Genomic DNA, 26766 nt, shown 5'->3' on the forward strand with positions numbered 1-26766 from the left:
AATTGCCCCAGATTCGGCTCTGAGCCGTTCTGTGATGAGATTAATATTATATTTACAGAGACCATCAAAGTGTCAAGCTAATTCAGCCGAAGGGAAGGAAAATGTATTCTTGGGAGATTTTATTTTTTCATCCTGTCATGTGTTTCATACAATTCGAAACACTTGCAATGCACTCATCCTAAAGCTGAAATAAATGGATGAATGGAAGCCAAATCAATTTAGCCATGAACTTTATTTCATGCCAGAAAATAAACATCCACATGACAACTTTAATATCGACTACAAAATATCCAATGAACACCCACAGGAGCTAGTGGATACATTCATTCATCCCATATCACGATGATCATGGTACAGCATCATAACATATACATTTAACAATGCTCAATAACGTCTTTATACATTATCGTTAATAATATCTATACCTGCTGTGCAGATTATTACCGGGGCATGAGACCCTGGGCCGATTGTGTTGTTTGTTTTTCCAGTTCAGGGTAAACATCAGATTGTAAAGCATATTAAAAACCAGGCAGGCTACTTACAGTACAGCAACACAGCTGCAGCAAATCAAATCAATAATGGGTCTGTCAGGATCATGGTTTACTTACTATACTGTCAGCCTTATATAGGCTTATACAGTATAGCCATACTGTACAGTACAAGGCCTGCCATGATTTTACTTTGCAGACAAAATCAGCCTAGGATTTCATCCCCCTTTAACAGAATGTAATAATGTGACTCAAGGTTTGCTTTAGTTTTTCCTTAATTTCTGTACACAAAAATATATAAACTTGCATTTGACTTGTACCATGAAAGAATTCATACTTTCATAGACATTGAATGTAAAATAATCATGCTCTGTATTGTCTGTGGTTGCTCCACTACTTCCACTCATCTAACAACTGGGTGAATGGATGGAGTCACATTGTAATTCATATCTCAAGTAAGGTAAAATCTACAATAAACATGAGTTTCAAACTACAGGGTGGAAAAAGTGTAGATAAGTCACTCACTCTTTCATTACCAACTCTAAGTAATGTGTTTTTTGTAAGCTCTCTATTCGTATAGCGTTTATTCAGTAACGGGTCCCGCTCCCCCCCAAAAAAACTATTTGTCCCGACATCTCTGCTTAACAACCCATGATGGAAGGGCAGCAATGCACATTTCTGTTCAACAGTGTTGCTGCAGCAATTAAAGGGCCATTATATAGCAAAAGATGGATGGGCAAATGGGCAGCAACGCACCTCCTCAACAACTCTGTACATTTGTGTAGTTTAAACTACACAAATGAAAACGAGTCACGAAGGCTTTCCGAAGGCTGCCCAGAGTCAGGAAATTGCGCGTAATTGTATTTAATGTAAATTTTATTTGGAACAAACGGTCACCTGAGTTTCAAAGTCAGATACAGTTATTGCTGCCTATGAAGACAAAAATAATATCGTTTATCAGCTTTAATTTCATAGTGTTCCAGTTCCAATATTATCTGCAGTTTTTTTTGTTTTGTTTCATCATCAACTCCAATTTTACTTATTTATCCTGTCTCTAGTTCTATCTAAAAGTTGGACCTGTTACTGAACAAATAACATAGATCTAGATAACAATTATTTTCACACTTTAACAGCTGCACAAGGCAAGCCTCAGTAATTTGTAGTTTGCAGATTGCCATTCATAGTATAATCATTTCCCTATCTAGCAGTCCAAGAAAGCAAAAGTGAGATGACTCAGGAAGCCCTATCTCCAACCTATGAATTCATTAGGCCAGAGGTTCTCAAACTTGTTTTATTTTAAGTACCACCAGTTTGATATGCAGATAAGTCTCTTATTACTCTGCAACTCGAGTGTAGAAATGGAACCATTTGAACGTCCTTGGATTTAGCAATCTGTAAGTTCCATTAAGGTCCTGTAAGGTTCCTATTAGGCCTACTATCAATAATTTAGCTGAGGACCCCCAGACCTCACTTTGAGAACCACTGCATTAGGTGTCCAGCGAGCCTCACTGCTATAATTCCAGAATCTTTGGACAGGCTGTTAAATTAATGTCCATATGACCATAACCATTCTTCCACTACATTCTACCTAACATCTACAACACCACTTCCCTAAAATGCTTGTAAGCACAGCTTTGGAGGAGACAACATTGTACAATACAACAACAGAGTCTAGAGAGAGAATTTAGGGGAAATGCAGATCAACCCTACCTCCACTGTATGCATTTTGTAATGAGGGATTGGTGGATTGATGGGTTGTTGCTTGTTTTATGGCTAAGTTAAATGGGTTAACTGTGACACTTGACTACCTACCTACAAATAAACTGCACAGTAAAGTCCTCTGATGAGAGTTACACATGGATGCATTAACACTGAGGATTATTGGAAAATAATGGGAAAACATGCAGAAATATCTTCTTTTTCATTCTTGCATTTCATATTTACACATTTCAAAGCCTAATTTGTAAGAAACATGGTCACACCGTGAAAGTGACACGATTTCCAATAGCACAAATATTATTGCATATTGGCTTCTTTTGTTTGTTGACCGTTTCAGCTAGGCAGTCAGAGTTAAAAGGGTTTTTATTTTTATTCTAACAGCAAAGCAGAGTGTTTGGGAAATCATTCCGGCTATAATGTTAAAGTAAAATCAAAGAAACCATAAAAAAAGAAGAAAAAAAACAGATAAAACAATAATGCGATCTCCTCTTCTTACTGAAGTAATTGGTTTGGCCATGTCAGTTGTTGTTCATAATCCACCATGAGGCTGAAAGAAAGATCACCACAGTTCAGGATCATTGTTTTAAGTTCTGTGCTCAAGGCAAACTAATCAATATGGACAGAACAACAACAAAACATGCATAATTCCTCCTAAAAGATTAGCCACTAGTTGCCAAAAGGCATTATAAATAGACATTGCATTGTACCGGTATATACAATTATTTGGGGGCCCACTTGCAATACCCTCACGGCCCACAGGCCAGAAGGAGCGAGTTGGCGGCGACGCCACTGCCAGAATATGCACTCGCTCTCTCTCCCACAGGTTGAGAAGAAGTTCTGACCAACAGCCCTGCTTGCAGTTTGCCACCTTACCTGGGAGCAGCATGGTGGAGACGGCCTCAGCCTCTTCCAGGGAGTCGATAATGCAGCGCTGGAAGGTCTTGCTGATGGACGACTGCAGGTAACTGATAGTAGAAGAGAGAGAAAAGCAATGGAGCAAATGAGCCTGTCCGAGCTCAACGACGGCAACGAAAACCAATAAACAACACCTCAAGAGAAAAAGACTCTGCTGTGTGCGAGCCAAGTCAATTTGTGGTTGGGAGATTAAAGGCTACCGATGGTGTTTGTGACTCATTTGAAAAGATGCCTGGAAAGAGGATCTATGTCTACTTTAATGCACAATATTCAATGTTTTAGCCATTATAAAGTGTGTGTGTGTGTGTGCGTGCGTGCGTGTATGCATGCTCTTTTTTCAATCTTTTCTTTTTTTAATGATAACCACATATAAATAGTGTTTTGGAAATTGAGAATTACAGTACTGTACCTCATCCAGGACAGACGGTCTTGCCAAAACTCATACATAATGAAGCACGATCTGTCTGGCAGGTTTTGCACTGAGACACTGGGTGGAAGGAAGTGAGGGAGAGAGAGAGGTAGAGAGAGAGAGAGAGACAGAGATGGAGCAAAATGAGAGTCGGGCAGACAGATACAGAGACAATGTGTGTGAGAGAGTCAGAACAAGCAAAGGAGGAGGGACAAGAAAGACAAAGACAAAGCAGTAGAGATAATGGAAATTAGTGAGAGGGAAAGAATGACAATCCCTCGAAATTTGGCTGGACTGGAGTCTTTTAAAGTGGCCAACATCAGCGGTGTCAAATTAGAGTACATGCCAGCACCCAGATGTAAACAGAGAGGTTTACATACTGTAGATTGTTGGGCTGGCTGCTTGTGGCGTCTTCATAGATCTTGAGTGCCTGTTGGACCTCGTCCATATCGCTCTCCTTCACAGACAGTTGTCTCTGGACCAGAAGGATGTTCTGGACAGAGTGGACATAAAATTAACCAAACCCATGATGAATGACATTGTATTGAAATGATCTTAAGTGATAGTTTGAATGTTCTAAGGCAAGTCAATGTGGGGAAATGTGTACATCATATCAAAAAACACACAAACGTGTAATAATATACAAATGAAACCTGACCATCAGCAAATAGCTGTATTGGTAAAATGATACCATCTGAGCTGTCACAGCAATACACTGTAAGATTCCAAGAATTATAAAAAGCTGATGTGACATATTTGAGTTGATAAGTGTTCATTTGTAATATTTTCACTCATAGAGTTATACTGACTTAAATTAACACTGGGGACATCACTGAGTAGGACATTATCTATAGTTTTACTAAAAGTGGACTCACCGATTTATATGTGCCCGCTAATGTGTCTTCTTTGAGAGGTTCAAGATGAGGACTCTGCAAATGGAAGCATAAATATTTCAGTCATGTCATGATGGGCAGAACGAGCCCCTTCCACGTCGCTGCCTGGCTGAGCCATGAATCTATGCCGAGCCATGAATCTATGCAAGCATAAGGCCTCTAGTTACTGCCTGTCACAAAGCTTTGTGTCTCGCAAGAAGGAGATCTCTAACTGTATATGCATGAGCCCAGAAACAGCCTTAGTTGACACTGCTCTGAAATGTTGTGTTTTGGTCTCTGTATGGTGAAGATAAGGACAGTTGAGGGGGTTTTCTACTTGTCACTCAATGCTAGTGTAGTGTATTCCCAATCTCTGATAATGTCCAGCCACACTGAAATCTAAAATGAACGTTTAAAAAGGGCTCTACTTGGCCTTCTCCTTTTTTTTTTTTTTACTTGTACAGTAGATATGCTAATTTCGATCAATCTTCTTCTCCCCACAGTAGACGCTATAGGGTTCAAGTGGTTAAATAGTGCATGTCTCTGCTGCTACTAATACTGTAATCATGCCAATACGTGTTTAGTGCTGCCTGATTATGGTAATGTCAGCAGGCTGGTTCCATTCACTGTGTAGCTCAGTAGGAAAACCACAATACAACCAGCTAATAGATACAATCCTACTCATACAGTATGAAAAGTATGGAAAAATAGGTAGAACATAATTTATGTTCTGAGTGGCCAAAAATCAACATATAAATATTGCACAAATGGTGGCGTGTTGCAGAATCTAGCACAGCTATAAGAGATTTTAACCTTTGAGCCATGCAAGACTTTGAAATAAAAGTGGCCACTGTACAATGCAAAATAATAGTTTTAATGCCTTCAAACAGCTATATTTTATATTACAACTTTTTTGTTTTGGTAAACAAACAAACAAACGATTGGCTTAAAATCTTACAAGAACTCTTCTTCAGGCAGCAATTCCAGGCAGCAATTCCCCCTCACTTTGTGAAATCATGAAATCACCATGAAATCACCTCATGGAGGAGTCACATCTCTTGTCACATCTCTTGTCATTGAGCTAAATGTAAAATCCTTTACAGGTTTGTACACTCTTGAGTTACAAATGGATAAATAAAGGCTGATTTTAAGGCATACACAGAACCAGTAAAGCCCTTTATAGCAATACTCACACTGTCTACCCAAGCCCCATACAAACCTCACACTCCAGTTTGTCTATGAGCTGCTGCAGCCGGTTCATCTGGGAGCTCCAGTGATTGTCTGATTCCACACTGACCCCTGAACCAGGAAGCACAACATAAGAGTCAAACAAGGTCCGTTATAATCCCCAAGATGTTATGGTTGGAATCAAATGGAATAAGGCTGCAACAAGCGATCATTTTATTAAAAAGAAAAAAGTGATTAAAAGAATCAATGCGAGAAAATACAATAAAAATAATGATATATATATATATATATATATATATATATATATATTTATATTTATAATCAATTTAATCGATTAGTCTGATTAACAACTTTATACTTCGTACAACTATGTTGCAGAATCGGTTTCATTAACAGTTGCACACTAAAAGTGGAAAAGAACAGCCCTTCTGGCTCCAAAACTGTGGAATGCACTTCCCATGGCAGTCAGAACTGCAGCATCACTCCCAATCTTCCGCCGTAGTCTGAAAACCCACCTTTTCAGACTCCATCATGGCCCATAGCACTTACTCTAGCCTAGATAGCACTTCTGTAGACTTAGATAGCATTTGAAACAGACTTATAGCATGTTATGTAGACAGCACTAGAATTGCATTGTATATAGTCATAGCACGCCATAGTACATATGTATAGCATTAGCATAGTAGTATATATGTAAAGTTTATACGTATAAATTTCATTATATAGATATTCCACTATTACTTTCTTAGCTTACGCATGTTTCATGATGAATGTTTTTATGTGATGTATTCCCATGCTTTTGTTCTTGCTTAATGTAAGTCGCTCTGGATTAAGAGCGTCTGCTAAATGCCTAAATTGTAAATTGTAATTGTGCACCTGTAGTGAGCATGCCAGAGTAGGGGTCCGTGGGAGACAGACACATATTCTTCTGGATGCGTCGGCCAGGGCGCTTGGCGGCCCTCTGGACGGGCAGGTCCTCTGGCTTCCTCAGCATTCTCTTCCCCGTGCAGCTCTGCTCGTCCACAGCCTCCATGGCACAGTCCAGAGACGACTGGAGGGACTGGAGCTGGGTGGAGGTCTCCTTCAGCAGGAAGCGTGTCACAAACTGGCCCAGCACAGAGGAGCCCTGATACTCCTGGATGGCAGAGTTGGAGAAGAACTAATAATGTAAAGAACAGATAATAGAACCAAGTGTGTGACAAACAAGTGGTGTTTAAAAACAAAGTCATATGTTTTTTGTGATTATCCCATTGTTCTATCCTTCATTTTGGTTGTATGAAGTAGTCACGTTCTTAGTTACAGCACTCATCTCGCGAATAATGTGTGCATACTTTATTTTCCCCAACAATAATTAGTACTTTGTCTTGTAGCATTTCCTTTTTTTTGTTTTGTGTTTATGCTGCCATGTGGGTGTGTGGATGTTGTAAAGAAAAAACATAAAACACATAAATAAATGAATAAAAATAAATAAATAAAGAGTCCAGGCTTTACTGTAAGTAGAAAAAAAATAGATCTTCATCTATTTAGTGTATTTTCATCTATGGAGAAATGAATGGGATTTCTATCTGTGGGACCTGCGCCAGTGAAAAACATGGAAGCCACTATTTCTCTATAGGGAAGCTAGGGTTCAAGTGGTTAATAGAGGCACAAAAATGTCCAAGATGATTCAGTATTGATCGAAATGGAAAGAGATGACGTTAATACATTCTGTATGTATGGAATTGCTCTGATGAAATGCATCCTCCTGATATAATGGATCAGTAACGCTGAGCGGTTTGGCTGCTGTGTTCTGATGGGGTCTCTCTCTATACAACTTTGCTCTTGTGTGAGCACTAAGCAGAGAAGATAGATGTTCATCCTTGTGAACCCCAGTTCTGCTCGTCTTTACTTCCCCCTGGAGTTCTATGTTATCTTTTTTAATCAAAGGACATATATTCTGGTCCTGTCTAAGATGAACAAATTCTTCTGCCGAACTATCCCCACAACGGGTCAATTTCGACGTTCTCAGAGTTATATTAACGTTCCAGATTTTAGTGTGCAATACTGTGCATGAGCTTTGAATGTGGTATGAAACAGAGTTCATGTACATGCCACATGGAGGACTGATCCTTCACCCTACAGCCATAAAGAGTAGTGCTGATAACCTCTGAACGTTCCTTAACATTGCCTTTTATAATCCGTTGCAGCGATTACAGACGGCTGATCTGAGTTTGAGTTGACTCGCCTTTTCAGAAAGAGAGACTTTTGACTTTAGTAGCAAATGAAAAATGCATGAGACAACGGCAGGGAAGAGTGGGGAGAGGGCGTAATCAAAGAAGTGGAGAAAGGCGGCCATGAGACACAATGACACCAAAGAGGGATGTTGAGACTTGAGACTGTGATGAAAGACACAGGACTACTGGGGGTGGCTTGAAAGGACCAAGAAAGAGAAATAAAGAGCAGAAAAGAGACGATAGGAGCTGATAAGCATCTGTGTGTGTCTGTGGTGCAGTGTGTGTAGAGGACATGTGATGTCTGGCCGTTCAGAGAGCATTATTTATGTCATATTACACAGTGTTCATCTAAGTCAGAGAAACAAATGTAAGCTGATGTACCTGTAAAGGTCCACATTTGGATTCGTTTTGGAATATTTCTTTGGGGCCATTGTTATGCTTTATTGCAGATGGGTTGGTGTAAAAAGACAAGAAATTGAGCATACGGAGAGGGCACACAGAGAGAGGAGAGACGATACAGGGGTCCGAGTGTGGAGCATTATTAGCCTGGTTAACCACTCCCCCTTGACAACATTTCATTCCTTTCTGTTTCAAGGGGGAGTAGTTAACCAAGCTAGAGCATTATGTTCTGTACCACCATACTGTATGTGTTCCATATTAAACTCAACACATTTTCTCTTTTTCTCTAATTCAAGATACCCTATAATCACTTTTTATATAAATTATTCTACACTGTACTTTACATTTTTGTTGCATTCAAACATCATTTTATGTATTTCTTTTGCACTCTCTTAATAGTCTTGATGTCTTAATGCTCAATGTTTGACTTTGAATTGAATGTTCTAGCCAAATACATTGCCTATCATAATGCTCCACTGCACTCACCGAGGAGATAGAAAGCTCACCCTGTCACTCTTTCCAATTGTACCCCTCTTTATCACTCTAACACTTGATGGTTTGACACGTAAACTATGGTATGGTATGGTATGGTAAGGTAGGCTAGATTCAAGAAAACTATGCACAAGACACATTCTACATCATACTGAGTTCCTGCCAGCGATGAACATGACTGGAATGGGAAAAAAGTAAACACAACCTCATGTCAATATGCATTCACACTGAAGCATCTTCCTTTTTTTCAGACCCGAGTCTGTCCTCCTGAAACTGTTTACCACTCGCCGTGCAACATGGCTGAGGTGAAATCGATGGAGAGCGAGCCTTGCTATTGATTAAATCTCAGTGGCCGTTCTTTCGACGCTGACTTCGACGCCTTGCTTATTGCGTCCTCATTATACGGCCCTCCTCACTGAGGTTGCACACAGTCATGTCATGAGCAACCTAGTTAATCCACTCTACATGATCCCATTGGCATCTGTGTCACTCCGCTCCATGGAGCTTAAAGAACAGGACTCCCAACACTCTAATTGGCACGTTTCATCATTTCTCCGATAAGATAACCAGATATATGATTATCTGGATATAACTAGATAATCATCTTCGTTTCTGTTCATTATTCGTTTCGTAAATCATTTCATGCATTCTTCTATTCGTTAATAAACGTTGTTAAACTTCTTCATTTGGTGGTCCTTGATCATGAACTATTATTTTCTTAGTGATCATTCTATGTCTCTCTAAACTTCGTAACCTTTATCATTTGCTTAATATTGCTTATTCGCAAACGAGTTCATTTCTATACTGAGCGTCGCAGTCCCACCCCCTTTCATGACAACACCAGGCACAGGAAATGATTCCCAATGCATTTTTCCCATAGACATTTCAAAAAGTATTTATTTAAAGACGGTTACGCCGCGGACAAAGCCAACTCGAGTTGTGACAACTAATGACAACAAACACAATATTTTGGACCAAACAAATAATTACAAAGAAGAAAACCTGCCGTCTTTTTCTTCTTTGTAATTATTTGTTCGGCCCAAAAAATTATGTTTGTTGTTATGATTTGTCACAACTCCAGTTGGCTTTGTACGAGGCTTAAAAGGTCTTTAAAGAAGGTCCTGGGTTCGATTCCCGCTCGGGGCACTGTGGGTGCTGGCGGCGTGTTTCCTCCTCCGCGTCATCAGTGCCCATACCCGAAGGCGGGGTTGGCGAAAGGGCCTTTCTGTGTGGAGTTTGCATGTTCTCCCCGTGTCCCCTACGGTAGGTACCCTCACAAAAACATGCAGTAATCCTGGTCTCTAAACTGCCTCCCCCTGGCCAGCCGGGGCGCCTGATGGAGGGGAAAGGAACTGGTTGGAATAACGTGTTCCTTCCACGCGCTACGTCCAACCAGGGAAACTCCCCCCTGTCAGGTGTAAAGGAGCAACTTGGACACTCAGGCATGAAGGGAGCATGAGTTAAGTCCGTTGCTCTCCCCAGGTTGGCGGAGGGTGTGTAGAGCCCAGGATCACAGTAGATGATTGGCACACGGGTGAAAAATGGGTTACAAAAAAAAAAAAAAAGTCTTTAAATAAATACTTTTTGAAAATGAGGAAAACGAACGGGGAATCATTTACATCAGTTACAAATGGGTGTGTACTGTAGCGTTAGTCCGACTTCCCAATAATGCGATATTACTAACCCTACCCCAAACCTTAATATATATAACCATGACCATAACCGCATGTGGAAGCCACGGGTGAGTCTTAACCGGCCATGTATGTCGGACTAACGGGACACCAGACTTAGACATGCCCTGAATTTGAATTAATCTGTCGTCCTCCATGTTATGTTAACCTCCCTAGACAGGGGGTTATAACATAATGTAATTATAAAGAGAGTGTTGTGCAAAAACATATATAATTTATTTTCTCCATTTGATTAAATGTTGCACCCCTGCCATGAACAGAAGATTGTCACTTGAATGCTATTTGTTTGTACTGTGGAGTGTCAAGATGAAGTCACAAATTAGCCCAGAAGCTATTTCCCCACCATTGACTTCATTAGCTGGATTAACTCATCTAGTTCTCACTGCAACACTTTGCCTCTCAGTCACTGCATTATTCAGACTAGCATGTGAATATGGGAGAATGGGAGATGAAGGCCTACAAAGACACGTTGGTATGTCAGTCAGTGACAGGTAATGAGAGCATTAAAGGCCACTGATTCCACTCTGAAGGCAATCAAATATACTGTACTGTGAACAGGAATGTAAACAGGGACATTATATATACAGTATTATCGTCATCGTTGGTCAGAAACCTTGTATCTGAATAATTGAACTCTTATAGTTTTGTTTGTAAATCAATGCCTCAGCTTGTTTTAAAGTGAAAGTGGTCAATTATTTCAGGTGTGTTTCAGTGAACCAATGAAAAGTATTAATAAGAGCTTGTGACTAAATAATAACCACATGTTCCGTTTTCCATTTGCTGAGAAGTAACAACAACAACTTCCACCGAAGTTGTTAAAATCAGACTGCATTTGCTTGATGGATTGTTTTTGGACAGCTCTGATATGATGTGTGGTTATTACAGCCCTTGCCACCCTTCAATTGTGATGCTTCTAGGTCTGCTATTTCATGCATTTTCTTTACCTCTTTTCAGGTCAAGAGAAAATAGAACAATACAACTGCACTAGAAAGAAAGCCCAAAATGGAATGCCCTTACAAAATATATATTTTTAAATCTTTCTCTCTTGGCATTTTATACATGACACTTTTATCTCTTGCATAATAAACATATGCTTTCATTCCGAGGTTTATTTTCTCCAAAAAAAGTACAATTCATTAGAGAGTGACCATGCATTTGATTTACCAAAAGAAAGGAAGCTTGACAACAGGTATGCAAGGTATGTTGATGTATAATATACTGCTGTCTGATAGTCTTATACTGATACTAACTCCCACACTAGCACCTCATTACATACATATGAGGTGCTGGTAACATAACCTTATTTAAATTTCTTTCTTGTTCTTTTTCTTTCATTACAATCCAGTATTATGTTATGTACTGTAGCGGTTTGTTGGGGCGAGCTCGCGTCGGGGTGCCAGTCAGAGACCCAGTCTGACAAAAAAGGTAAAATAATAACAACCCCAACAACCGTACAAGGGATAGATAAATAAATATATCAACCCCTGAAACAAACAGTAGACACACAATAATACCGTGACATTCCTCCATTCTCGTAGGACGTGACGTGCGTGCATGTGCAGGTGCGTGTTAAAGGCGCAGAGCGCCACACTACATTACATACAGTATATTGATTTGCTGCTGTTGTACGTGCCAAAGAAACATTTCACTGCTTGTATCTGTATGAAGAAAAAACCCTCGTCTATCTTCATTCTTGAGCTGTAGCTCTAAAAGCCATCTAGTGAAGACAGAATGGTTCTGAGAATACAGTTCGGCGAGCCTTAGAATAGAAACAGTGTCAGGGGGAGGGAATTTCAAACGGACAGCGTGGGCGCAAACAAAAGCACAGCACCCATATACTTGGTAATGCTGAGGGTGCTGTGAATATGCTTCATTGCGCACCGGTGCCGTCCGCTGAAATTATTAGACCTACAAACGTGAACATAAAGGTACACTGTTCCACTGCTTATGGGAATGTGAGGAGATTAAAACATTTTGGAGGTCCGTGGTCCATTATGTCTCTCAGATTACGTCAGGTCCAGTTCCTCTTTGTCCTAAATTATGTATACTCAGTATTTATCCATTAAATTGTACACTAAATAGTAATGAAAAAAGAATGACCGACCTCTGCCTGTTACAGGCCAGACGCTCAATTGCACTATGTTGGAAGAATGTCAATGCCCCTACGATCGGCTTTTGGCTGAGGACCAGTTTGGCACATGAGAAACTAACTTATGTAATTAGGAAGAAACCTGAGGTATTCTATAAGATATGGGAGAATTTCTTGAACTTCATTAGGCGAGGTGATATTGAAGAGGCTTTGGATGTATAGTGGTTATCTGAGTAGTCAGCTGGGGGGTGGGGGTAGGGAACTGTGATGGACATTGTGAATCTGTTTAACTGTATGTAATGTGTTTTATTTTCGTTTTATTTTTTGTTTTGTCATTATTTATTTATTTTTGTTTTGTATTTATTATTGTCAATTCATTTCGTTTTAAGATTTTGTTTGTATTTGTGCTGCCAGAGGGATGTGGGGGGGGGGAAATATATGTCAATTGTTGAAAATACTTCTGTAATATAAAGAAAATGAATAAACATATGTTTTAAAAAAAAAAGACCTACAAACGTACAATGTGCTGGGAGGCAGCAAGCCCCATAGCTGTGGAACTGGGAACTAGGGTTGCTGGTTGGAGCTGGCCAGTAACTGTAAATTCCACCTTGCCTTGTTTGTCATAATCTGATCGACAAACCGGACGAATGCCATCGGCTATGGCAAGGCCCAGTAAGTAAGTATTGTGTCACTTGGCCCAGGCCTCAGGTCATGTCATTTTTGGAGGGGCATATGGCATGACGGCCTAAATATTAATCACCTTAACAGGTAATTTAAGTGGATAATGGCCTGCTGTTGTTATTCTACTAATATTCTCCTCATGTGCTGTATGTCAAATGTAGTGACACTGACTGATGATGACTCGATATGAAGAATGACTCAAGCCCTCACCAGTGAAAGCTGAAAGATGGCAGATAGTGCTAAATTCCAAAGACGAGGCGGGGTTGGTGAAAGGGCCTTTCTGTTTGGAGTTTGCATGTTCTCCCCATGTCCCCTAGGGTAGGTAGTAGGTAGTAGGTACCCTCACAGAAAACATGCAGTGATCCTGGTCTCTTAACTGCCTCCCCCTGGCCAGCCTGATGGAGGGGAAAGGAACTGGTTGAAATAATGTGTTCCTTCCACGCGCTACATCCAACCAGGGAAACCAGGGAGCAACTTGGACATGCATGCATGAAGGAAGCATGAGTTCAAGTCCGTTGCTCTCCCCAGGTTGGCGGAGGGTATGTAGAGCCCAGGATCACATTAGATAATTGACACAGGGGTGAAAAATGGGTTACAAAATTGTGGGATAAAAAATATTCTCCTCATGTGCTGTATGTGTAGTGTAGTGACACTGACTGATGATGACTGGATATGAAGAATGACTCAAGCCCTCACCAGTGAAAGCTGAAAGATGGCAGATAATTCCAAAGACCACCTACCTCTTTAGTTTTGTCCATGGCCTTCAGAACAGCAACATTCAGCTTTTCCAGGGCAGACAAGACGTTGACATATTCTCCCAGGTGTGGAGTGAAGTACTCTGGATGCGAAGATGAGATTCAGTATCAACATACTAGATAGGGCTACAATTCTATTTTCAAGTTATATACAACTGAGTATACAAATATATATATTTAAATGTGTAGTGTACACTCCCGGAGTTACAAAAAGGATTGTACTGGCTGGCTATAAATACCCAGTGCATTTGTGATATTTTAAAGTCGCACAAAGGTCACCCTGGAATAAAGGCTATGAGAGTGATGTTGAAGACATAATAAAGCACATGCAACACTGGGACAGAATTACCTGTCAGTTTGTCCGTGTCTAGCTCGCTGAGAGGGAGTGAGAGGTTGGAGAAGGGGAAGAGCACAAAAACATTAAACAGAATCATGATGTTGATGTGACTGTAAGGTATATATACATATACGCATGTTTAATCCGTTCATGGTTACATTTAATTAAGAATAAATATATACCGTATCATGGTTTTACTATTGATGTTCCACAACATTTTCCAGCATTGGTGTAATTCAACTATAACTCCCATCACAGTGATATAATGACCATACACTTCTCTATAGGGGTCTTCATCCCTCCCATGTTAAAATAAGCTAATGCTTCTAACTTTCCTGGTTAAGAACTATGCTCATGCTGCCGATGTCTAGGGTCTCCCCAGTTAAATATTGGCACATCCGCCTTCAAAGTAGAGTTAACTCCCAGGGACAGATTAACTTACTCGCTGCGCTGTCTGTCGATGGAGTAATACAGCTCCTGCATCTGTTCGTCACTGAGAACACCATCAGCAAAATAAGACTGGAACTCTTCCAAGGACAGCTTCCCATCGTCTGGAAGGTGGGGTGGGGAGGGGAGAGGAAGAGGAAGAGAGAGAGGATGAGAGGATATGCCTCACCCTTCTTGGACTTTCGTAAGGACTGCTATAATAACTCACACTATAATTTTCTTATAGAGGAGTTGCTCTTTGTGTCATGACTGCCACAACTACTCTACCTTTTCCCCCTATTTCTAATCTGTCATCTAATTATAGGAGTGGAGACAGGGGAGGCGGTGGGGCGGGGAAAAAAACGAGTTCAATGCTACATGCTCTGCCAGATCATCAGTCTCTGTTTGACCCAGTCAGTCATCTTCCACCCGGGATAGCAACATTCTCATTGTATTATGCCTCATCTGATCCACCACACTCAGCTCAACTCCAATTCGGAATAAATCTATATTCTAAAACTGCAACTTCACCTTGTCTGTCTCCGTGTTTGCACCTGGGTTCAAAGAAGCATTTCGTCATGACACTTTTGCTCCAGGAATGCATTTAAAAAAAATTACACAACAATTTACTTCCGGAGGAAAACGGGTTTAAATCCAGGGTAAAAGAGGTAAATTACATATTTTGGCAGCAATTTATGGCAGCAAATGATATACTTTCAAAAAGGTTGGATACTAACTGTAGAAAGCTACACTCTCACAAATGGAATCCATTTAGAGGTAATGAATGGAGCACTTAAAAATGCAGATTAGATATGAAGACTAATCTGCAGTCTAAGGTAATATGATTCATAAGCAGCAGTTTTGCCAGTCCAAAACTGGCCTAATTCAAACTGTTGCATTTCTTTCACCACAACATTCTAATGCTTAAGCTCCTCTGTACAATGGTGTTGTGTGGAACCCTGCAACTATCAAATTATTTTCTTAGTGGTTAGTGGTTATGCTGTTCTGGCAATTTCCAAAGTATCATTAAATGAATGGGCAACACTAACTTAGTTGGAAATTTGACATTTAGACTTACTATTATTGTAGAACAACAAATCAATTAACCACCTACGCATTATTTTATATTAAGTCCCATAACGTCATGCAAAAATGGTGAAAAATGGTGATCTACAAGCTCACAACCAATCATCACATTGTGACACGCTGTGAGTTTGTACATTTTCACTTTTTTGTAATTTCTGACATTTTCAATGATTAAATCAATGAGCTATATTAAACTCTTCCATGTTCCACCCTTACAGTAGTTGGCAACTAGTTTGATACTATTTTCTGAATACAACACCATTGTATGTCATACAAAGTATACATCAGGCTTAACAGGGTGTCATCTTGTCGTAAATATTTGGTCTGAGCTAGGCTGCTTTACAAGCTCTCTATCTTCACTGCCAGACTACAGACTTCAAACAGATGGCAGATGGTAAATTACATCATTACTTAGTTTATTGGAGACTGATTTTTTTCCCCCCATGCCAGATGATGCCACCCAACAAACTAGATTGTTCTGGATGTGACATAATCATAGAAAAAAAACCTCACCAATGAAATCAAATATTTCATTTCATGTGAAGATTGGCTTCAAATTTAGACAAATGACATAATGAAATAACAAAATGAGGTTAGAGCTAATATTATTTCTTCCATTTTGTTCTACTTTCTTTTTAACGTTTCAGTTAACATTTTGTACATCCTTCTTACAAAGTTAGCAAGGATGTGTTCTTTTGAAAGCTAACCATAATTCATAATTCAGTCAGCAGTCTCTCATTGTCTGGAATCATGGTAAATCGTATTACCGGGCACTTTCTTTTGTACTCAGATTTGGACCTCTTGCCATCTTACAAACATATGACTCACATGTACAGCAAGCCTTGGCTGAACACAAGTGTATGCAAGTAAAAACCTTGGCTACAGGAAATGGCACACAGTGACTAAAATCAGTACTTTTCATCCTCCAGGAGGTAGCATGAATTTGCATCAGTTAAGTTTATTTATTTCACAACCTCTTCAATCGTCCTTGCCATGAGATGTGTATTTCTTTATGCATACTTGGGGGATAAACTGTTCTGTGTGATTACTTACTTTTATCTCATCATACATCATAATTTCTTTGTTAAAGCTTCACACTCAATTACACATTATACAAGCCATAGCATAGCCCAAATTCGCCTTTATGCAAACATTAATTAATTTTCAGGAATTTGCATTGTGGGCATGTGGAGTTTGCCTTAAGCATAATATATTTATGAAAATCTTGTTAATAATGTTGGTTCTTGTAATATAAGAAGCAAGGTATTGGAGAACAAGAGGGAAAACATAAACAGTAGTTTGTTCTGGATTAACTAAGATCTGGATGCTTAGTTTTTGAGATGGCGCTTTCGATGAAGATCCAGATTTAGCAGAAGGTGACGTGCGTGCTGAGGTTAAAGTCGGTCAGACAGTCTTCGAGATACATGAACTACTACTACTTTTTACTTTTGTGCATTTATATTTTCTTATTTTTTGTTTTGTGTGTCAGCATGACAATTCATAATAAGTTGTTGATGTGTACAACATGCAGCAATCCCACCACTGTGAATATAGTCTGTGAAGGAAGATTATTTCTGAATCCATTTGTTGAAAAACATGCATTAATACGTCCAAGTCTGCCATATCCCACTCATGATCCAAAACTGCATTATGAAACACAATGCCAGACGCAGGAGAAATGTGTTCTAGTGTTCAGTTCTTAATACTTTCATGGTCAATATTGACCTCTCGGCTAATTACAGGATTTGCGGATTTCACACACATCGATCCAGGTGCTTTGCTGTGACAGACAATCAATGCTACTGTACACCCCAGTAGGGAAATTAAAGTGTGATAAAAAATTATGTTGAGTCATTTCTTCAGCATAGTTGTTTGGGAGATTAACTGTTTTAGTTCTGTTCTGCCGCTGCGTCAGACATAATTACATTTCCAAAGATTTTCAATTTTGTAAGTCACTCAGCATCTTTCCATGAGCACATTTCCCCTGACGGCATTACAAATTCAAAACTGGACTATGTGGTCAAAAGCATCACACTCACTGCATTGGTTTCAGGATAATGCTAGAATAAGAATAGCATGGTATGACTTCTTCGCTTGTGCATTAATAATATTCCAATTCTTGTTGCTGCGTGACTATTGTAATTCTGAATGATATTTGTTTTATTTTTGAGAAAATAACACTCAGGCCCATGTTTAACTTAATGTTTTGACAGCATAAGCACTGATGACAAACTTTTGTTATAATGCTGAAGGCATAGTGAAGGCAGCATAATCATAAAATCATATTACAATGTTTCAAAATGACAAATAACCCTATATGGTTCTATAGAAAGAATGTCCTAAATGCTTATGAATATATTTTATATATGAACTATGCCATGCCATATCATCATGTGCATTGTGCACTATTCTGGACCACTGTACATTATGTTCCATACCATTACATAACCATAAAATGCTCACCATTGTTAAAGCGAAGGGGAAAAAATCCTGATTGTTATAATTAATGTGTGATTTCTTGATTTTCTTCCTTATAACAGCACTGTCTGGCAATCAGCCAACCCTCATTATGTGTTAAAACCACATTAACGCCTATCATGGCAAAATGCTCAACATGATATTGTGCTGTTCTCATTTTTATTTTTGGGATGTGTAAAAACAAATCCTGGTTTTTAGCAGAATGATGTTTCTTTCAATGAGCTGGGTGAGAAGTTTTGATTTAGCTTTGATCCAGAAATAGCTTGTATAGCTGCAGTGCAACGAGTTTAAAGAAAAGAAACGCACACAATAGCACCAGAGATATGCATAAATATCCTTTTTCTAGTGAGGTGGTCTGTATCAGTATAGCGTATTTGTGAACAACCTAGGGCAGGCGCATCTGAATCCCATTGTCTAAATAGTAAGGAAATGTCTTTTTTGTGGTTGGGTGGATGGTTTTAACCATCCTTAGAATGTTTAAGATGACCTTGGGGCCCTTAAAATACACTGATGACGACGTCGATCCTGCAGCCCTCGTGTAGCCCTTTTCATTGCTTCATGACAGCCCTGATGTTCACTATGGAACAACAGAAACCGCACATACTGAACGCCATCTGGCCTCCAACTAAATCCCAGCAGAGCCATCCTCATGTCGGCAGTACACTCGGAAGTCTCCCCTCTCAACACTGGTTCCCAAACACTAGGTCAAGACCCATTTGTAGGTCGTGGGCACATTTTTATGGGTCCCTTTATTTCCTACATTTTGGTTTTAATTATTATTTCAAAAACATTTTCAAAAAGACATTGACATTTTGTCATGATTTTAAAACAAAATCCAATGATTTTCTTTCAGTATTCTCATGAAGAAATCAGTTTGGGTCCCAGGCAAACGTCAAATTTCTCTTTTGGGTCACATGCTAAAATGTTTGGGAACCACTGTATATGAAGGGTGAATTTTCTCATTCTCCTACACAGGGGTTTTTGACAAGCCACAAACCAAGTGGTTTCAATCCAACAAACCTCAACTAATTTGCATATGTTGCATCATTAAAACTGGTCTTACATAAGGCCAGTTTGCTGTACTCCAGAGGAAACCAGCGAGTGTTATAGTCGTTATTGCAGTTCACATTCCATTATACCGTACTGCCTGCATGAATAAAACATTAAGGGCAAACACAAATGTCTATTTGTCAGCGTTATTTCCCAAGAACAAAAATACTACTCTCCCCCAAGTTTGTAGAGCAAATTCCTGATATTAGCAGCACAAAGTGAAGCAAATCTAACACAAAGGGTTTCATTGTACAAAGTACATCCACTTTCATTAGGATGTTCTTTTTTTATATCAGGAATCAGTTCACAAAAATCACAAATTCCATCAGGCAGTAGGTGTTTAATCTAAAATATGTCTGTCAGAGTTGCATCTCATTTCGGCAAACCACAGTTAAATAGATTTTATTGGATAGCAATTCGATTTTAATGGATAGCGAAATTTAGTCATATAATGTAATTAGTTGCATATTTTATTTACTCACCATTTTTATCTGCTCGACGGAATATCTGAAAGAAAGGAAAAAACATAAGGTCAGGTTTAGTTTTAGTGCACGGTCACACGTACCTGCACACCGGTGCAGGCTGATAAACACAGGTTGTGCGTGGCCGCCTGTTTTGTGGTGTTGGGTGAAATCACCCCTGAGCTAAATCTCTGAGAAATATGGGAGGGGATGGGGGAGGGAAGCCTGCTGGATGCATGTTCCAAACCCTAGTATGTCTGTCAGAAGCAGTTGAGGGGTGAAAACACCCACATGCCTGTTTTGTGCGGCCAGCGCAGCCTAAAAAACGGAGTAAATTGCAGAGCCTTCCCCCTTGACGTTGGCAGTCCGGTCCGCCTTTGATTCATCTGATTGGACAGAGGGAAAAGCAGCATGTGTCGAGCATTTATCAGTTTCAAAAACACCTTTTCTTTACTGGAGGTGCCCTGGCACATAGAACACAAGCGCAATGTGTGCGCAACACATGTGACACGGACAGCTGCGCAATGGCAACAAAATTCTCTGTTCCCATTGAAAACCATTGCAAAAAGACAGCCACATAGGCAGAATCAAAGGGAATCAAAGGGTGCCGTGTCATTAGTCCGAATCCTGAAGTCCTTAAACCAGAAACCTAACCCTAAACCTACGGTAACCTCATTACTATGAAACCTAACCGGCTTGTACCTCAGACCTTGAAGAAAAGTACCAGAACCCTAACCCTAAAATTAACCGCACGCAGAACCTGTGTATGTTCGGACTAACTGGATGTCGGAGTTATGGGCAGTCCCGAATCGAAGTTAGGTGTGACCGCGATAAAAAAGATGTAATAGCTTTGGAGGGACAGGAGGAGTTAAGAAAAGCAGTAATGCTTGGCAGCCCCCACAGACTATTTGTTCCTAAATGTTGTTGGCATTTTACTGTCTTCTCTACCCAAGAGGACATTTAAGTGCAGCTTTACTTTCTGCAATCATTTCAGTGAGAGAGAGGACATCTTCTTAGGAAATGCTGACATTTAGTTTTGTAGGAAGTAGCCTGGAGGGAGAAATTTAGTGACTGGAATCAATGCCAGCTTCTGTAGTAGCTCTGTGTTTTCTTTTTAGCACGTTCAGGTCAAGGCAGCTTATATGATGGTGCTGCTTCTTAGTGACGGTTTCCTGATGTTTATGTGAAAACTGACGAAGTGTAGAGACAAATTGTTGTGAAAGAGATGTGTTATTTCTAAATGTAGGCCTACTTATGGTATCTCCATGATGAGGGTATAATTTCTGCCATCTCTAGTTCTCTACCACACTCGCGTGAGGTAACACCAGATATTTTTCAGACATATGTTTCAGATATTTTCACTGAGCTGAGACGCAAAGTGTGGAGTTCAGCACCTTATCCACTCCCACTGCCACTTCCAACTAAAAGCACCATGAGTGCATCCAATTGGTCCCATGGCTCTGGCTGACTGACTTACTGTCTCACTGTATTATCAGATCCATTTCACTCAGAATGGCTGTGTGTGTGTGTGTGTGTGTGTGTGTGTGTGTGTGTGTGTGTGTGTGTGTGTGTGTGTGTGTGTGTGTGTAACACACAATGCTACCATCCTTTTTTAAACAACATTGCAATTTCATTCAAGTGAATTTGACTGAAGAAAGATATCCCACGGTGACAAAATGTACAAACAGAACTGCATAGTAAGTTAATGGAAGTTAATGGAATAACTTGCAAGAAAAATGAACGCGCTTACCCCCTAAAGCAGGAGATCTAACTGACTTTATTAAACCATAACACTGTTGTGTCACCGAATGCATGGGTTTGTACTTTGTACGTGTGTGTGTGTGTGTGTGTGTGTGTGTGTGTGTGTGTGTGTGTGTGTGTGTGTGTGTGTGTGTGTGTGTGTGTGTGTGTGTGTGTGTGTGTGTGTGTGTGTGTGTGTGTGTGTGTGCGTGTGTGCATCAGGGGTTACAATATGGATGTCATCAAGCAGTGCCAAGGGTGGGATAATAATTCAATTTAAATTCAATTTCCATTTTGCACATCATTACTGTGTGTCTGCGTGCGTGTGTGGGTGCGTGCGTGAACTTACATTTTTCATGAAGACTATGCTAAAATAAGACTATCGTGAGGTGATTATAATTATTGGAGTTTATACTGGGTGGAGGGGGGAGTAAAAATCGGAGAAGTGGAGAGAAATAAAGTGATAAAGTGAGGGGAAATGAAAGGAGAGACAAGAGAGGAGGTCTTCTTCAGGGAATCATTCCCTGAAGAAGACCTCCTAGGTCGAAACGTTGGATTCTTGTCAATAAATATACAGCATCGTGGCTATGAGTTAATGGAATAACTTGAAACTAAAAATTGGGGGCTAGACTGTTTGTTGCTTCTTATACTCTGTGATATGATATAATACTTTATTGTCAGTTTGCACTGAAATTTGTCTTGCGACCCAGTGGCATTGTATGCAACACATATACAAACATTTGACATGACACAAAACAGAAAAGAAAATGCAATTATATACATAGAGACATAAAGGCAAGAGCAATGTCCACAGCTCAGTCTAGTCCTGGCCAAAATACTGATTAACCCATTCTGGGCGGGAACCCCTTTTGGTGTTTTACCCCCGCAGGCCGGGAACCCATTTTTGGGTTCTCTACAGTATGTACAGTATACAAAAAATACAAAAAATTCTGCTATATAAATATTCAGGCTTTAGAAGGCGTTTTTAGAATCGGCCTTAGGCCTAAATGGGCCACAAAGTCGACTGATAGACAAAAGACCTCTTCAGTCTGATCTTATTGTATGAAGGAACACCAGATCTCCTTCTTGAAGGCAGAAACATATACTCTCCATACAAAACATGAGTATTAGAGGTGATATTCCTTGCTAGGATGCCGTTATCATACGTGGATGTATAGAGTTTCTGAAGTGGTTGTCCGCAACAATCTTTGAACAAATGTTCAGTTGTTGCAGCAATTGTGACTTTAAGGCTACAGACAAACATCCATACCAGGTGGATAACACTCATAATAACAGAAGTGAAAAACAAAAGAAGAATCCGTCTACTAGCACAAAGGATCTTAAATGGCGAAGGAAATACTGTAGATTATTTGCTTTGTTTTCTTACACACTGTACTTTCTTACAATCTGACCTTTCCAAGACACAAAATAGTCTACTCTGCTATTCTCTGGTGTGTAGTACTCTTAATCCCATTATTGATACCTGCTGACCTCTTGTTTGTATCATTAATATACGTTTTTTGGTTATATATACCTGTTGCTGTATCACCTTTTTCTTTATCATTCTGTTATGTTTCTTTACTGCTGTACCGCCACTGAAAACAGAATTTCCCCCTTGGGATCAACAATGGTCTATCGAAGTTTTCTGTGGAATTGCTAAACATTATAGATTATGCTCCTACCAAGACCATTATACTGTGCACTGCACTGCAGACTTATCAGCTGGTGATGCCTATAGGCTATACTCAAATAGGGCTACTCCTTACGCCATACATACTAGTATAACTGATTTGATTAGTACAAATACCTCAAACTTGTACTTAAGTAAATGTACTTAGTTACTTTCCACCATTGGCCGTGCAAGGGAACAGTGATGGTATGCAGATTTCTTTGTGCAATGGGAGAGATGATGACATCATCATCATGCACCTGGTAACCGGTCTATTGTCAAAGTAATTTCATGGCTCTATACACAAGTTGCTGGTGTAAGCATGCTGTAGACGAGGCCTAAGAGGAAACCTCCATAAAACCTGGGGAAAATAATTGTGTTGTGGGCAATAAATCCTGGCTATGAAGAAAAATGAACGCTTACCCCCTAAAGCAGGAGATCTAACTGACTTTATTAAACCATAACACTGTTGTGTCACCGAATGCATGGGTTTGTACTTTGTATGTGTGCGTGTGTGCGTGTGTGTGTGTGTGTGTGTGTGTGTGTGTGTGTGTGCGCGTGTGTGTGTGCATCAGGGGTTACAATATGGATGTCATCAAGCAGTGCCAAGGGTGGGATAATAATTCAATTTAAATTCTATTTCCATTTTGCACATCATTACTGTGTGTCTGCGTGCGTGCGTGGGTGCGTGCGTGAACTTACATTTTTCATGAAGACTATGCTAAAATAAGACTATCGTGAGGTGATTATAATTATTGGAGTTTATACTGGGTGGAGGGGGGAGTAAAAATCGGAGAAGTGGAGAGAAATAAAGTGATAAAGTGAGGGGAAATGAAAGGAGAGACAAGAGAGGAGGTCTTCTTCAGGGAATCATTCCCTGAAGAAGACCTCCTAGGTCGAAACGTTGGATTCTTGTCAATAAATATACAGCATCGTGGCTATGAGTGTGCGACCTTTTTCAAATTTTTACTCATTTACTGCCTTAGGCCAGCACCTCACCAACACTGATGTGTGCCCTTTCCTGTTTTGTCTACATGATTCAGCAGGAGCCTGGATGGCTTGGTTCCAGGCTTAAAACAATTTATATAAATGTTTTCGGACATCTCTATGGGAAATATTCTATCTGGGCCGCACTGCTATGCCCTATAGAGAATGAAGGACATCCATAATCCATTGTAATAGGTCCTATGAGGGGATGCCAGATGAGAGATAATACAACATATTGGCCTGCAAGCATGGCCTCAATTTCAGCCAAATGTACACTCTCTGCAATATAATATTCAGTTTTCCAGCCAATACTGCCTCTGTGCAATTAGGAGAGATGATTTAATTACCACTAGGAGATGTCTGAAAAAGGCAGGGCACTGATGCTACTTCAGCAAAAATACTGCCTTGTTTCGCTCTGGGACACCCTCAGCAGATCAGAAGCAATACAGGCAAACATCCCCTGCCTACACTGATCTGTTTAATGAAAGTTCTTAATGTAGCCGATCTATAGGCTACGGTACACTCTGGAGAGCCCAAACAGGGGCTTTTTAATGTAGATACCAGAATGCCTGTGAATTACTCAAAACAACAGAGAAACAGCAGCAATATCTATAAGTAGGCTACCTTTCGCTGAGAAACAACCATTACTGTGCAGCTAAACCAAACAGCCTAACATTTAATAATAATAATAATAATAATAACCAGTAAGACGCCTGAGGTCGCGTGCACACATCCGCCTGGGTGACAGCAGACTTCTGGGCGAGCGCTAGCACTTTGGAATGGGGGGTCAGATCAATATATCCGCCTGGGTGACAGCAGACTGCTGGGTGAGCGCTGGTGCTTTGGCATGGAGGGTATAAGATCTTAATTTTCGGGCCTGTTGAGAACTCTAGTTTTCACCGGCTGCCGGGCACGGCTGCTCTGCACTAATACATTTGGGACAGGCCCGTCTAGAGTTTAAATGGACAGGTATCAGTCAAAAGGGAGACATCGAAGAGGAAGGATGAATGGGGAAGGATCAACATTTATGGAATGTCAGAACAGGTCAGCTCCATATATGGAGATCTATGGGTTTGAGGTCAGATGTAGAGTTGCTGGCCAATATTGATGACATTATGGATCTCCATATATGGGCTTAATATTGATGACATCAGGTATCTCCATCCCTGATGATGTCACGTGCTCCATCCCTGATGACGTCACGTGATGTCACGTGCCCGACGAACACACGTCACATAGACCGACCAACACACTGACGAGAAATGCACAATTCCATAGTTAACTGCGACCTTCAGTCAAATAATAATAATAGCTGTAGTTATTATTAGTATAGGCCTACGATAAAACATAACAGCAAGGCTCACTCCCAATGTCATGACCCTGATTATTACCATTATGAAAAACATAGACATATACGTCACCTTACCTATAAACTGTGAAACATTGTCATTGCATATATTATGGTAAAGCAAATACATAAAGACGCATAATGGTCAAGTCCTCTCACCTCTCACTATCAGTTCACACAGAATAGAGCTTTAGTGAATTCTACCTGTTAAGCTGCATGACATTAATCAGCTCCATATCGCCATTCATAAAACATCATGATCATGATGACACTGAATTGACGGGAAACGCGTAACCGTTTGTCAGGCTGCAGCTGACAACCTGAACCTAAAGCGGAGGGAGAGGTCCCATAAGGGCTACGACAACCATGCAAGATGTGGAACAGTGGAAACATGCAAGCTTCTCCGTGGTTTGACAGAGCAATACACCGACCACGCATTCAATCTGGTACATTGCAGCGCTGCCTACAGTAGTAGTGTAGCCTCATTCTTAAACCAAACGGCACACATAGAAAAGCGATGGATGATGGATCATCACTTACATCCTGAAAAATTGAGATTCCTTGATTTAGGTTGGTCTGCTCGAGCCCCTGCTGCTGCTGTTTTCTCAGGTGATCGCGCTTGGCAGACTGGAGACACATGGTAATCATCTCTGTGCACGCCAGCATGATTGATGAGTTGATACACGTTGTTTCTGATGAGATTTCTGCGTTTGAGAAAGAAAGATTGTTTCTAGTAGGCTACTTGTAAGTAACAGTCACCGGCTCTGTGTCCTCTACTGCGCTCTCTCTCTCCTCTTGTGATGATGAGCCAAACACGACGTCTCCCTCCCGGTTTACATTAACAATAGCAGCGATTTGATTTGACGGCTCAAGGAGGGACTCCTCCTCTCCTCTCACTGTCAGAGTGTGGTCACGACTCTCACGAGTGAGGAGCTATTCATAAAATTCTGTGTTATTTATGCACCATCTGCTGGCGACCACTGAAAACAAATTTCGTGTGTGTGTGTGTGTGTGTGTGTGGCGGCTGGCGGGGGGTGTCAATTATAGCCTGCTTTTTTCATTTATTTTTAATATTTTTATTTTACAATGTATTTTGAAAAATAATATATGTATGACTTCGAAGCTGATGTTTTAGCGTGGTGACTTCTCCTTGCACCAGCCATTCAAATACACTTTCCAGTGCAATATAGTCTTTTATTCAGTCTCTCCATTTTTCCTGTGACCATTTTCCAATATTGTTCTCCGCCAATTAGGACTCCTAATTCCACTGCAT

The 26766-nt window shown here is 40.2% G+C and overlaps 1 protein-coding gene across 1 annotated transcript; it reads right to left on the bottom strand.

Moving 5' to 3' along the window:
- Nucleotides 1-219: 219 nt before the first annotated feature.
- On the bottom strand, nucleotides 220-26371 carry LOC308315733 (N-terminal EF-hand calcium-binding protein 1-like). The gene is made up of 12 exons (XM_080763856.1): nucleotides 26034-26371; nucleotides 19771-19795; nucleotides 14691-14799; nucleotides 14261-14286; nucleotides 13897-13994; nucleotides 6468-6726; nucleotides 5623-5702; nucleotides 4407-4460; nucleotides 3912-4024; nucleotides 3532-3609; nucleotides 3081-3172; nucleotides 220-2754 (listed from the first exon to the last, which is right to left on the bottom strand). Exons 1-12 carry the CDS (start codon nucleotides 26157-26159, stop codon nucleotides 2726-2728), a joined length of 1089 nt encoding a protein of 362 aa, XP_080619982.1. The 5' UTR covers nucleotides 26160-26371; the 3' UTR covers nucleotides 220-2725.
- Nucleotides 26372-26766: the final 395 nt, after the last annotated feature.

Source organism: Protomyctophum bolini, assembly GCF_963924005.1.
Source record: "Protomyctophum bolini genome assembly, chromosome: 5".
In the NCBI taxonomy this organism is placed as follows: domain Eukaryota; kingdom Metazoa; phylum Chordata; class Actinopteri; order Myctophiformes; family Myctophidae; genus Protomyctophum; species Protomyctophum bolini.